Source organism: Diabrotica undecimpunctata, chromosome 1, assembly GCF_040954645.1.
Source record: "Diabrotica undecimpunctata isolate CICGRU chromosome 1, icDiaUnde3, whole genome shotgun sequence".
Taxonomy (NCBI): Eukaryota; Metazoa; Arthropoda; class Insecta; order Coleoptera; family Chrysomelidae; genus Diabrotica; species Diabrotica undecimpunctata.
The window spans coordinates 35,508,307-35,522,849 of record NC_092803.1 but is presented as its reverse complement, the minus strand read 5'-3'; the positions used below and the strand labels follow the sequence as shown (position 1 = coordinate 35,522,849).

At 33.6% G+C, this 14,543-nt stretch overlaps 1 protein-coding gene across 1 annotated transcript; it reads left to right on the top strand.

The window, feature by feature from the left end:
• Positions 1–299: 299 nt before the first annotated feature.
• Positions 300–719, top strand: LOC140437920 (uncharacterized). Its single transcript, XM_072527720.1, has one exon. The coding sequence runs from the start codon at positions 300–302 to the stop codon at positions 717–719; it is 420 nt and encodes a 139-aa protein (XP_072383821.1).
• Positions 720–14,543: the final 13,824 nt, after the last annotated feature.

Genomic DNA, 14,543 nt, shown 5'->3' with positions numbered 1-14,543 from the left:
GGGAGCACTTGCATTTTTAAAATTTTAATTTTCTTTAAACTTTTATTATTATAATAACGTTAACACAAACGATATAAATTTAAGTAATTTCTAATAAATCGTAAGTGCCTATCCAAAAAAAATGGATTTAGAATCAGAAATAAAGAATACACTATTCTTATCAATTTTAAAAGTGCAAAGGTAGCTGTTAGTATTTTATTTTTATCCTTTTGTTCTTGTTGATGTGAGTAAACTGTAAAGTCGAATCAATTATCAAACGCAATTTGAAGTTGAATTGCGTTGATTTAGTCTCAAGAATTATGGTTATAAATCCCGAAACAGCGGCTGCTATTGTTGCGTTGCTGTTGCATGAAAGTAGTGAGCAATATGTTGTTCAAAATTATCAAATATCCAATAGTACTGTGCATCATATTTTTATACGTTTCTTGGCAACCGGAGCTTATACTAGACGACCTGGAATCGATCCCCAACGAAGATCTAGTGCACGTGATGATCGCTCCATCCTCTTACAAAGTCTACTAGATCGTCGTGCCACGGCTGTACAAATCTCAAATCAACTTCAGTACGTCCAGAATACTAACATAAGTGAACGAACAGTTAGACGAAGGGTTGAAGAAGCAAATTTAAGCAGTCATAGACCTGCACAGGCCTACAACTTCTCAGGTGGCATCGAGTTTCGCGGCTTCAGTTTGCCAGAAACAATGCTTATATTACTGTAAATAATTGGAGGCACGTTTTATTTACCGATGAGTCCAGGTTTACCTTGCGGTCTTCAGATAGCCGTGAGAGAGTATGGCAAAGACCACATGTGCGTTTTGCAGAATTTACCTTCGATCGTAGGATAGGCTATAAAGGGGGCTCAATTATGATGTGAGCTGAAATTTCCCTAGAGGCATGTACGGAATTCTACATAGTTCCGATAGGATCCATAACAGCTGCCAGGTACACTAATGATATTCTCCAAGATTTTGTTGAGCCTTATGCTGGTTTTGTTGGAAATATTTTGGGCGAAGGATACGAAGTCGTGTTCCTGCCTATTTAACCTTAAATCAGTTACAAGAAGCCCTTTTAGAGGAATGGGAACTTGTTCCTTAACAGTACATTTCTCATTTGATTTTAGAGATGCCAAGAAGAATTCAGGAAATAATTCGAGCACGTGAAGGAAACATTAATTATTATAGTTTTTATTAATTGGGCGTCATTTTGTTACAACATTTACCTACCTACGGTTTTTTCTTTAATTTTTAAATTGTTACCTACTGAAATAGTTCTTTGTTCAAAATTTAATTTTTTGTTAGAAATTATTTAAAACAGTTTGTTTCGTTTGTGTTTACGTTATTATAATATTTAAATGTTAAATATAATTAAATTTTTAATTTTTTATTTTAAAAACGCAAGTGCTTTGTTTTTCGTGCCGGTGAGTGTGGGTGAATGGCCTGATGAGTGGTGCGAGTCAACCTTTATCCCTATCCATAAAAATGATCACTAACTGTATGTTAAAACCTACATATAATCAATGAACGGCTAAAGAACTTTATACTTTCAGAGATAGATAAAGAAAAATGTGGATTTATACCAGGAAAAGAAACACGGGAGCAGATACTAAACACCAGACAGATAAAAAAAGCGAGAGAACATAACATACCAATGCTGTTCTGCTTCGTAGATTACACAAAGGCTTTTGATTTAGTAAAATGGGATCTCCTCTGAAGTATAATGGAAAATATGGCAGTACCTAACCACCTAGTTAAACTAATAAGAAATCTGTATTGTACAGTGAAAATTGTAAGAATTTTATGGACAAAGCTTATAACAATAAGACAAGAAAGAAGAAAAAAAATCAAAATAAGAATCGTTTGTACTTTAAAATAAAAAAAACAATAATATTCTTCTTTGGAGTAGGGCTGGTGTAATGCTTGCAGAGAAATTAAGTATTTTTGCCCTTAATTCGACTAGGTTTGTGGCCCTTTCAAACTGATGCCAATAAATGTTTTCTTTGAGAAAACCCCAAAAAAAGAAATCTTTAGGCGCTATATCACAGGATCAAGCGGGCCATTTAATTGTACCACGTGTACTTATCAGTTGATCAGTTAACATTTGATTGAGAAAGTCAATAGTTGCTCTAGAGTTGTGAGCTGAACACCCATCCTATTGGAAATAAACCTCCTGAAAATTAACCGGAAGGCGTCGAACTGACGGAATGATCTCATTCTCTAAAAGTTGGGACGACAATATGGTCGCCTAACATCCCAGTCCAAACATTTAACTTTTGCGGATGATGCGTTCGCACTACAACACTGAGGTGCTTATTTTTCCGAGAATAATACCTTGCAACGGATGAATTGTATTTTTTATATAATGAAAATGAAGATTCGTCAGTAAATAAAATATTTTTTAAAAAGTGTACATTTTTATTCTGTTTATCTAACATAATTTCACCAAACTCCATCCGCCTAAAGTTATGTTTCGGAAACAGTTCTTGTGTTGGTTGTATCTTAAAACAGTGACACTCATTCCTTTTAAGAACTCGCTGAACAGTTCAAGCATTCACGTTAACTTCCCTAGCAGTTTGTACACTATTGCAGAGTCTTCTAGCTTCCACAAAAGCACAAATATCAATATCCCTGTTTTGACGCTCCTCATCGACAGGTCTAACACGTGGTTTAATACCTTCATGACACTTTTTACAACTGTTTAACCATCCCGAAGTTTGAAAATGTTTAATGGTATTTTTAACTGTTGCTGGGGGTCTAATGTCGAAGGCAACAATAAATAAATCAATTACTTCGCGTATCGAATGACCTTGAAAGTACCACTTTTTCTTGGACGGTATACAACGTAATAGGCATTTTATTAATTAGTTGTTTATTCTTTCAGAATTTCGTTTGAAAGTCAATGTGACACTTACGACAATTCTTACCTACGCTGAAATGAATATAGAGGTGGAAACGTGTAATATCTCACAGCGATTGCCATTGTGTTGTATGGTCAATAAAACAATGTCGTGATTTGTATAATGAGAAAAGTACTAGACGAATGGAATCGACGAATGGAATAGAGGCATCACTATACAAGGCAAAAAAATCAGCAACCTACGATACGCAGATGGCATACCTAGACTAGAAGCGAATTAAGTCGAAATAATTACCATCATTGAACGGTTATGCCGGATAAGTGAAGAGTTGGGACTTCAGGTCAACACAAGAAAAACAAAAATAATGATCGTAGACAGAGCAAATACTAATTTACCGCAAATACACCAAGTGGCGAATTTCGAAGTGGTAGACAGATTTGTATACTTGGGTTGCCTTGTAACCAACAATGGAGATTGCTTTTGAGAAATCAAGCGAAGACTTGCAATGGTCAGAACCACAACAGCTAAATTAATTCAAATATGGAAAGACCGTACAATATCAAGGAATACTAAGCTCAGGTTGGTCAATGCTTTAATTTTTTTTATTGCTACATACGCAGCTGAAACACAGACTCTTAAAAAAATCGATAGGAGTAAGATCTAAACCTTCAATGTGCGTGTGTATTTATAGAAGAGTTCTAACCCTCTACTGGACAGAACATAGAAATAACCTGTCAATTCTGGAACAGCTTTATATAAAAGACAGACTATTAAAAAAAACAAACCGAGCATATCTAATTTACTTCGGCCATAACTAGAAGAACGGGGACCATGAAACTATTGGTAGTAAAAGGAAAGGTAGAAGGCCGAAGACCAAGAGGAAGATCTTGATAAGCAGACCAAATGAAGCTTCTGGTGGGAAAATCCCTACATTAAGCCGTGCATATAGCACAGGATCGCTGCAAGCTAATAATATTTAAAGTGTCACCATGCCCTGACAAGCGCTCAAGGTATGAGGAGGAATAAAGAAATGAAAACAAAAAACTAGAGACAAATACAGGTTAAAGTGTACATTAAAAGATAAAAAATTGCTTCTTATGACATATAATTGCGACTGTATTTAATAAAGTGAATATTTAATTGGGTTTGCAGCTTTTGTAATGTAGTTTGGCAATTTTTTATCTTATTTAGCTACATACGTCAAAAATTCTATTTAGCACAAGCAATATCAGTATCGTAATTATGCACATATCAACATTTTTTGTCATAATTGAGTCGTCATAAAAATTATGCTAATAAATTGGTATCGAATAATTTTTGAATACGTTTTGCATATCTTCCTATATAATACCTATTCTATTTTCTATAATTATGAAATTAAAAAGAAATACTAGTATTAACCTTTTTTTAAATTTGTTTGGATTTAATTAATCTGAATTGCTGCACTATTCTAGTCCAATATTTATCTAATAAACATTATTGTAGGTAACCAATATATCGAAAAACAGACTACCAGAATCCCGTGACGAATACAGGAGAAACGGGAATAAAACCAAATGCTGACGAGAAAGAATGGAAAATGACTTTTTGGTCCCCAAAAATTAATATAAAGCATAGAAAACTAAATTGTTTTTAGTAATTTAGAAAACCAATTTTAGCAGTTGGCTGTAAAAAGACATGAAATAAGAACATGGTAACGGGTACAGGTGGCCGGTAACCGGTAATTGGCCACTTTGAAAAAAATCCGAAATATTAAGATTTTTACAAATTATAAGGAAATAAATAAATTTGTAAGTAATTTTGTAATTCAGTTAAGATTATCTTGTTACGGCGTGTGTCGCAGAGTATATACCACAAAGTGTCGTTCCTTTAAGACTAGAAGGGCCAGCGCCGTCAATTTGACGGTTGCGCTTAGTAAAATTGATATATCTTTTTTTCCATGTTGTTAAAGATTATAATATTTATTGAATTTTAATAAGTTTAGGTTCTTTATACAAGTTTAAATGAAAGTTAATGTAAAATTAAATTATATAGAATGTCTGTTACACAGTGGTTCTACGCTTCAACTTGGCTCAGATTTGAAGAAGATTCAGTTAGAATATTACTCCTGCTTTTTTATAAGAATATAGAAGAACGAGAAGATTCCATGGATTTATTACTGGTCGAATTTATCATTTTATGCTGTTCGCGATGGGCGAAGTTAGTGGCAAGTTGCAGCAGACGAGTTATTCCGTCAATATGTAGTTTTACGTCGTACAAAGACTAGATAAAAACTAAGACATAAGTTTCTTTATAGATAAGATTAAGCTGTTTGATAATTAAACGTAAATCAGTTTTTCAATTAGTTTAAAATAAAAGCATATAGTACTACAGACTAATAGTAAGTACTAGAATAATCACAGTCGTTACTAGGAACAAACTAAAGTACGCATAAACATTTCCGCATCAGATAAAATAAAGAAAAAAGATGTCAGACCACCGCCGTCTGACGTGCATGCTGCCGTCAATATTGTTCATGTTATATTCAGAAGCAATAATTAAAAAAGCAATTTAGAATAAAACAAATTAAATAGAGATTAAAGCTTATCTCATTTATAAATTTAATATGTTAATTTAACAGCTATTAAAAAAAAAAAACAGAGAGTCTCAGAGGGTATTAATTAAAATAATAAAGACAAATAACATGACAATTTCTGTGAATTAAATGCTTGTAAGTTTACTTCAAATTAGCTTGTAAGTTTCTTTGGTGGAGTCCTGAAGACTCCAAACTTCACAACCTAGAACGTCTCAGCAACACTACTGAGATAATAAAACGCATCAAGAAGAAACAGCTGGAGTACTTCGGACATGTAATGGGAAGTCCCAAATATAGATTGCTACAAAATATTATGCAAGGGAAAACAGCAGTCAAACGCAGTCCAGGACGAAGAAAGACTTTATGGTTGAAGAACTTGCGAGATTGGTATGGTGTTGATACAAGTATGCTATTTAGGGTGGCAGTGAATAAAATTAAGATAGCTACATGCTAATCGACGTTCTGAAACTACACGGTACACAAATAAGGAACATTCACCGTCTGGTTTACGAATGGAATTAATATTTGTGTACGGTCTCTTAAGCTTCTTTGTCGCTTTCCATAGTGTGTGGTCATTTGTTGCGAGATTTAAAAATATATTTTCCTTCTGCTTATGTTTAGATAGGCCCTTAGCATTCCATGTGGCAATTCTAAGTATCGAATAATGCAAAAGAAAAGTATGTTTAAAGTGTGTTAATTTTAACTATGTCTAAATATTAGATTTAAGATTGATGACTTGCGTTAGTAAGTTTAATATCATACTGTTTTGATTCATAAATTGAGAGAACATGTTCTTGAACTAGTTAAGGAAAATAATTAGTTGATGTTCTATGTTACTCGTAGTATTAGATTATTCTACCCTATGGTTGGTTTGATGAATCATTACTTATTTGTGAGTTTTAGTGTCTTTGGCTACAAGCTGTTGGTGTCTTCTTTTTGTGTTCCTTATAGACCACAGAATCCTTTTAGCTAACAAGGCAATCTTGTTTGTAAAGTGTACACTTCGCCGGAGTTTTTCTAGGTTTTTAACAAGATTTTGTATCGTGTTGTCCTCCACATTTAACACAGTAATGGAGTTTAGTATAGTAGTCTACTATGGCCATATGATTGACAGCGTATGCATTAGATTATAATATTTTTTCGACAAGATAAAATTTTTAGGTTAAATATGTCTTTGTTGTTACTCTTGGGTTTAGAATCTACAGAGTAAAGATGAGGATTCTTTTGTTAGTCTTTGTTTAATATTAGGTATATTGTATGGTCAGCTTTTCTGACTATAACAACAATTATATCTATTAAATGAAATTAAAATGCTAATAAAAAATGAACTTATACTACCATTAACAAAAAATATAGAAATAACTTCTTAACTTCTTGGGTGCCATCATACTTGGGAATCAAGGGAAACGAAGCAGTGGACCAACTTGCAAATGAAGCTATACTAGATGAAAGCATCCCTGAGTCAAAGATGCTAACAAGAAATAACCATAAAGCCATTATCAAAAAACATATTACCAATTTATGACAGAATAACTGGAATTCTGCATCCAACAAATTAAAAGATGTTCTAGAAACTGTCGGCAACACCTTACCACTCAAACGTAGTGAGCAAGTAATAATAACTTGACTGCTATTAGAACATACTATATCAACCCATCTCCACTTAATAAATGAACCCATCCCTTTTTGCCACAACTGCAACATTTCAATCACTGTTAAACATATCCCGTTAGAATGTAAAACATACATCCACGAAAGAAGAACAAAATAAACTTACTACCAACATGAAGGAACTACTAAGCTGCCAGTTCAAACAAGTACTGAAATACACTCGCGATCATAAAACCCGGGTCACCTTGAAAATTTCAAGTTTCTGGAATATTTTTGCCTCTAGTGCAGTAATAACCTTTTTTTAGGCTAACGTATTTTTTATTTGTCATCAATGTTTGTTTTGAAAGAAAAAAAAACGGTTTTTTATTGTTTTTATTAAAAAAGCAGAAAACAAACCAAATTGTTGATAAAACAGGCATACGAAAAAAATGAAAAATACAGAACGTGGTAAAATGTCAGTGAAATTTCAATGACTAATATCGTGTATTGCCTCCACTTGCTCTAATGACCTCTTGCAGACGACGGGGCATACTCTCAATTTTTCTCCGTATTACATGTTGTGGTATGTTATTCCAGTCTCTCACTAACAGATCCTTAAGCTCCTGTCCGTTGTTAGGAGGAGATGTTAGGAGTTGAATACGTTTTTTTCAAATCGTCCCAGATATGTTCGATGGGATGCAGGTCTGGAGACTTAGCTGGCCAGGGTAACCTCGTAATTTCAACCTCGTCCAAGTATTGCATACTGATCGTGGCAACGTGCGTTCGCGCGTTGTTCTGCATAAAAACGACGTTTTCTCCAAGCCTTGCCATAGTATGCATAACATGTTCTTCCAGAATCTCCGTAATGTCCCTTCGTGCAGTTAAGGACCCATTTTCGATAAAGGGTAATTCTGTGCAGAAGTCGGAAGATACACCTCCCCAAGCCATGACCGAGCCTCCACCAAATGGCATTCTTGGAGCAATGCAAGCTTGTGAAAATCGTTCACCGGTTCTCCTCCAAACTCTTACACGTCCATCGGATCCAGTTAGGCAGAAATGGGATTCATCTGAGAATAACTCTTTGCTCCAATCGTTAATTCCCCAATGCGCGTATTGTCGAGCAAAAGCTAGTCGTGCAACTCGATGCGCCAGGCGAAGTGGCGGTCCTGTAGCCATTACCCGAGAAGATAGTCCAAAAGAACGAAATCTTCTCCTGACTGTTGCAACGATAACATTGCGATTTCCTACTTCCTGTAGACGATTTCGATACATAATCGCAGTTGAGGTCCGGTTTCGTAAAGCCTGAAACACAAGAAAACGGTCATCTTATACCGTGATTATTCTTCTTTGTCCAGAGACAGGTCGCCTGGATAGCAAACCCTTCTCCTGAAAGCGTTGAAGCACTCGTTGAACCGTAGAAAGTCTTACGCCAACAGTTCTTGCGACATGCCGTTGAGTGGGACTGTCTTTCACAAGCGCAACAATTTGTGCCATTTCAACAACAGTCAAGGGTATTTTTTTCAAAAAATAAACAATAATAAACACTAATAATGGCACTAATAATCACTAATGGTAGCAATCATAAACGTTTGTTGGTTGCGTTTGAACAGAAAGTCGAAGCTCAAATGAGACATTTAAAACAAGCGGCAGTTACAGGTACCATTCATTTTGGAAAGTGTGCGCTCTCCAGCGAAATCGGCACTACTTCTTTGTTGCAAAGAAAACCGCTAAGCCGACAACAATTCCCAGAAACATGCATTAATTTATATTTTTGTTATTATTAATTATGATAAAGCTCGTTAAAAATTAAATATCGGTGATTTTTAAGCTGACCCGGATTTTATGATCGCGAGTGTATTTAAAAGGCATACAATATCTAATAATATATATATATTTAAATTGTACTCCTCCTTAGTCTTAATCCCTTTTGGGATGTGGTGACACCTGGGCTAGTTGTTCGGCTTCATGTAACCCTTGGTTAATCAATATTTTTGTTTGATCTACCCAACGGCTTAGAGGTCTTCCCCTAGGTCTTTTTCATTCAACTTTACCCTCGACTATCAGTTTTTCCATCTTCTAGCAATGTGTCCAAAATACTGCAAATATCTCTGCTATATTTGTTTAAGCAATCTATCCTTTACTTAAAGTTGTTCTAATATCGATACGTTAGTACGATGATCAATCCAGGACATTCTTAGCATACTACGGTATACTCACATTTCAAAAGCGTCTAGTTTATTTTTATCCACTTTCTTTAAAGTCCACGTTTCGGATGCATATGTGGCTATGGGAAAAATGAGTGCGCTTCTAGCTGTTCTAGCAATAGTCAACCTTCTACGTATCTCTCTGTCACACCTTCCGTCATTTGTTATTAGGGACCCCAGGTATATGAAACTATTTACTACTTCAAAGCCCCTAATTTCTTTAATGTGTTGAAGATTATTCCGAGCTCTGTCTATCATGATCTTTGTCTTACTCCTATTTAGCTTTAGTCCATATGTTTTGCTTTTCTCCTCCAGACTTTTCATTATGTCTTCAATTTCTTCTTGATTTGCCGCGATTATTAGTGTCATCAGCATATCTCAGGTTACTGATTTTTTGACCTCCTACTGATATTCCACCCTTCCATTCGTCTAGTACCTTTCGCATAATGTGTTCGCTGTAAATATAAAACAGAGTTGGCGAGATTATGCATCACTGCCTGACACCTCCCTCTGTTTTAAAATGAGCGGAATGGGTGTTGTTTATTTTTACTGACACTTATTAAATTGTACACATTGTAAGAAATTGAATAATTGTAATTTGTGCCCCCACTAATAACTCTCAGTAGTTGATGCAGTAGTTTGTTTAAATAAAAAAAATCTGAAATTTTCTAATATTATTGAACAATTAAATAATGTTATTCGAGTTCTAATAACTCCATTTTAATTTCATCCATTTAATTACTGTCCTACTATATTCGTTAGCTGTTTGATTTACAAACTTTGTATAAAGTATTTACATAATATAATTCTCTTTCAGTTCTTAAAATAAGGTACGTTGAAGCATAGTTCTTTCAAAAAAAAAATTAATATTTCATTGCTATTCGTTTTAAACGCCTTTTAAAAATACGTGCCATTAAACAATTACAACAATTAGTTAAAAATATATTCCGTAAGACAAACAAATTTGGGTTTTTTTTTGAAACAATGAATATGTTAAGTAGGTAGTAATTTTTATTTTTTATTACTCGCAAGAGGTAAAATACCTTTTATCTTTTACAGTGCTAAAAAATTTGTATATACGTCATATTTATATTTTTAATGTCGTTCAAAATAGTTTTCTATGGCACCCTTTCCGATTGTCTCTCTAATTGTTTAATTTTTAATATGAAGAAAAGAACAGAAAAAAAAGCTAAAAAATCTGTCCATACAGTTTACAATATATCTAACATCCGACAGAGACTAACAAAAGAATCCTTATCTTTATTCTTTATAGATTCTAAATCCAAGAGTAACAACAAGGAAATATTTAACCTAGAATTCAATGCATACTCTGATACAAAAATGTGTGCCAATGTGTAACGATAAGAATACCAAAGAGAATTGAAACACTGTTATAAAAATAATATCTCAATCACAATGAGAGCTTACCGTCTATGCTTCGTCTAGCTCAGTCTCTCAAGTGTGAATCCGTCTTGCCTTAAACTATAAGTTAAACAATGAACATTTAGCTGGTAGTAAATAAAACAATGATTTAAGTAATCATATTTATTTAACACATAAAAAATATTATTTAAATGGCAAAAACAATCCTGCCTAATGCTTTACATTAAATAAAATTGAATGATACTTGTGGCATCGATGGGCTACTTACTTCTAAATATGTGTGGCCTGCAGATTATATGGACAGGTCCTGTTGCCGGCTCCAAAGTATGTAAGTAGGCTTTGAAGATAGCTGTTTAGGCCCATATCACCCCATAAAGTATTTTCAATAAAATGTTCTAGGAATATCCCATAAAATATTCCAATAAAATGTTACAGAAATATTCCATAAAATCTTCAATAAATATCCCATATACTAGAGTATTAAATAGCCGGTATTAGAGAAACATCAAAGGGGGTTTAATTTTCTTGACAATTATTTTACCAAAATTACAATTAAACAAATAGCAAATGGCAAGAATAAAATGAAATATAATTACTATTAAAATTAGCTAAATTCTGTCAGATTCCTACATGCATAGGATTGAAAACGTGACTTTAAAAGAAGTTTACAAACATGATACAAAATCTTGTGAAAAACCTAGAAAAACTTCGGCTAAGTGTGCACTATACCAACAAGATTACCCTGCTAGCTGCAAAGATTTTGTGGTCTTTGAGGAACTAGTAGAAAACAAATATGCCAAAAAGAAAAAACCAACACCTGTAACCAAAGACACTAAAACTCATAAATAAGTAATGATTCATCAAATCAACCTCAGGGCAGAATATAATACTACGAGTAACATAGAATATCAAGTAATTACTTTGCTTAACAAGTTCAAGAACATGTTCTCGCAATTTATAATTTATTTATATAAAGTCAAAACAGTATGATATTGAACTTAATAATACAAGTCATTATTCTTTAATCTAATTCTTAACCATTTTTAGAATGAACACACTTCAAAAATACTTAAGAATTGCCACATGCAACGCTGAGAAAATATATCACCACACACTACGGTAGGCGACAAAAAGCTTAAGAGACTGTACACAAATATCAATTCAAACCAGACGGTGAATGGGCCCATTAAAATAAAGAAAGGGAATAAGCAAGAACGCTCCAACTATAGAGTACTTATGTTATCAAAAATATCATGTAAAATGTTTTCTTCTTTTATATGTAACAAACTGGCACCCTTTGCGAAAGATATCACTGGTGACTACGGGTCCGGATTTCGACAAAACCGATCTATCTACTAGTAACCACATACACATGCTGTGGCAAGTTGTAGCATTTTAAAATTACTTGGTATATATTGAAATAATAGTTCTCAGTGTATTTCTATTTCCTTTCGTACAAGTTAAAACACAGAAATATTCTTTTAATTCCTCTTTGCGTCGCTGAGTCGATAATAAACCATTTTAAAGTTTGTTTATATTTCACAGATGTGTATTTTCGGTATTCTTTGATCGAAGTCGCTCGATATTGCGTTTCAAATAAACATCCATTTAGATCGCTGAGAAGGTTTTGCCGGAAAGATATAATTGAGACACTCTCGCTGAGGCCGTTGTCAGGGGCAGTTGATTCAGCGTTTTTCCAAATTTTACGTAAAATTTGTAATGTTTTCTTGTTTTATGTCCCTCTTTATGGAAAATATGTAGTGTATTGTGGCAGTTAATAGTTCAGTTACAGTAAAAGTAAGGTTTGAATATTTGGTCAAGGAGAACAGACGTCGTTTAGTTTGGTCGGAGGGAGCCGGCAACGTTGTAAAGAAAAGTGATTTTTACTCAATGTGATGTGTTAGTTTTGAACGAGTAATCACTGTTTTTTGTTTAAAAGTCATCTCTCATATGAGATGTTTCTAGAACGGCGTTTGCAACAAATTTGAAAAGTACCCACATGTTCCAGTTTTTTTTAAGAAGCCAGTCTAAAGTTTGTATCCAGTGCCGCCAATTTCAACCAATTTCAAAGTATGGAGATGAATTTGTTAGAGTGCCAGAGAAGTTGAGTTCCAGTTCCTAGCCCCAGAAAATTTAAAGTAATTTTAGAGAAATCAAGGTAACTTTTATTTTTGATTTTTAAAGGAAGAATAAACATTTTTAATAATAATTTGCTTTCATCACAATTGAAAAAAGTTTTGTAGTATCTCCAACTTCTAAGAGTTTGTAAACGGATAGGACATAGTAAGTGTTTGTAACTATTAATATAATATTTTTGTTATTGTCTATATTTGTAACTGTTTGTGGTGAGACAGTAAAAATGTTTAATTTTTTTCTCTAAACCATTTTGTTTATTTATTTTAGAAAATAAAGAACATTTTCTTTTATCCAGCCGGAAGTTTCCTCGAAGCAGCGTCCATTTTAAATAGCTAGAGATCCTTGTTGTTGTTTTGTTTGCCCAATTGTCCAGGAGATTCATGTAAGTACCCCTTTGTTTCATTTTTTGTAGTTGTCCCAATCCAATCCCCTTGTCATTCACTAATCCACGATCTAGTTCTCCAAATAAACCCTGAGCGCCGTTCGCATAAGTTTCGTTTATTTTGCTTCCAGTAACTTCTGTTCCCAGTTTTTAATCCCCCACGGTAATACCCTACGTGGTAGGCAAAATAATTCGTTACAAAGTATTAGAAATGAGCCACGAATATAACATCGACATAAACAGTCTATTTATTGATTTCAAACAAGCTTTTGACACTATAAATAGGAAAAATCTAGATGAAAGCCTAGTACTCATGCATACACACAAAAAACTAGTCAGATTGATACAACTTACTCTCACTGATACGGAAACGGCTGTATTAGCACTAAATATAAATATTAACAACCTTGAGATCGATAAGGGTTTAAGACAAAGAGGCGCCCTTTCAGCGCTATTATTCGACCTTTTCCTACATGTAGAAATATCCAAAGTTGACATCCGCGAAAACCTTATAACCAAGGCAAGCAAATAGCTGATATGCTGATGCCGTTATGATGCTTGGTCGTAATAAGACAGCATTTTAGGAGAAGATTTTCACAAAGCCACGCGAGAATTTGATTTGACGATAAATCAGAATGAAACCAAATATATTTTTACTTCAAGGGCAAGACGAAGCAATAGAAATGTATTCCAAACAAGTCTCCACAGCTTTGAAAAGGGAGCAAAGATCTAGAGCAAGATCCCTAGTAACCGAAAGTAAAGATGAAAGTACGGAAATAAGAAACATAATAAACAAAAGAAACAAATCATATTACGCAAACAAAAACGTGCTTCTAAACTTCTAGGGCACAATTCGAAGATGCAATTGTACAAAACAGTAATTACACCAAATGTGAAATATGATTGCGACACATGAACCCCGCTGAAGAAAGAAGAAGATGCCCAGAAAGGCTTTGAAAAGAAAATGGTTAGGCCAGGCTTAAGGCCAAAAAAGTGCCAACAATAATTTATTGAATTATTTAAATATAATATAATTTGTTTAAAATATAAATAATAAATAAATAATAAAATTATTTTATTCAATCTTAAAAATATTATTTAAATTTTAAAAATACAGAAAATAGTATGAAACTTTGCGATAGTCTACTGTATTATCTTTTTTTTTTAATAACCATTACTATAAAAAAACCATATTTTTAAGAAAAAACTTTGTACTTAAAATTTTGATTGGGAGCCTAATAATAAAATTTTAATCTACAGTAATTTAAATAATAAGTCTTGTGTTTTATGAATACGGATGTTTTCTTTCATTTAATTGGTGATTATCCGAATAATTGGTTTTTATCTAAAGGAAGTGCACAATAGATTCTAATTACAATTACAATTACAACCATACTATAACACAAATCCTTCTTAATC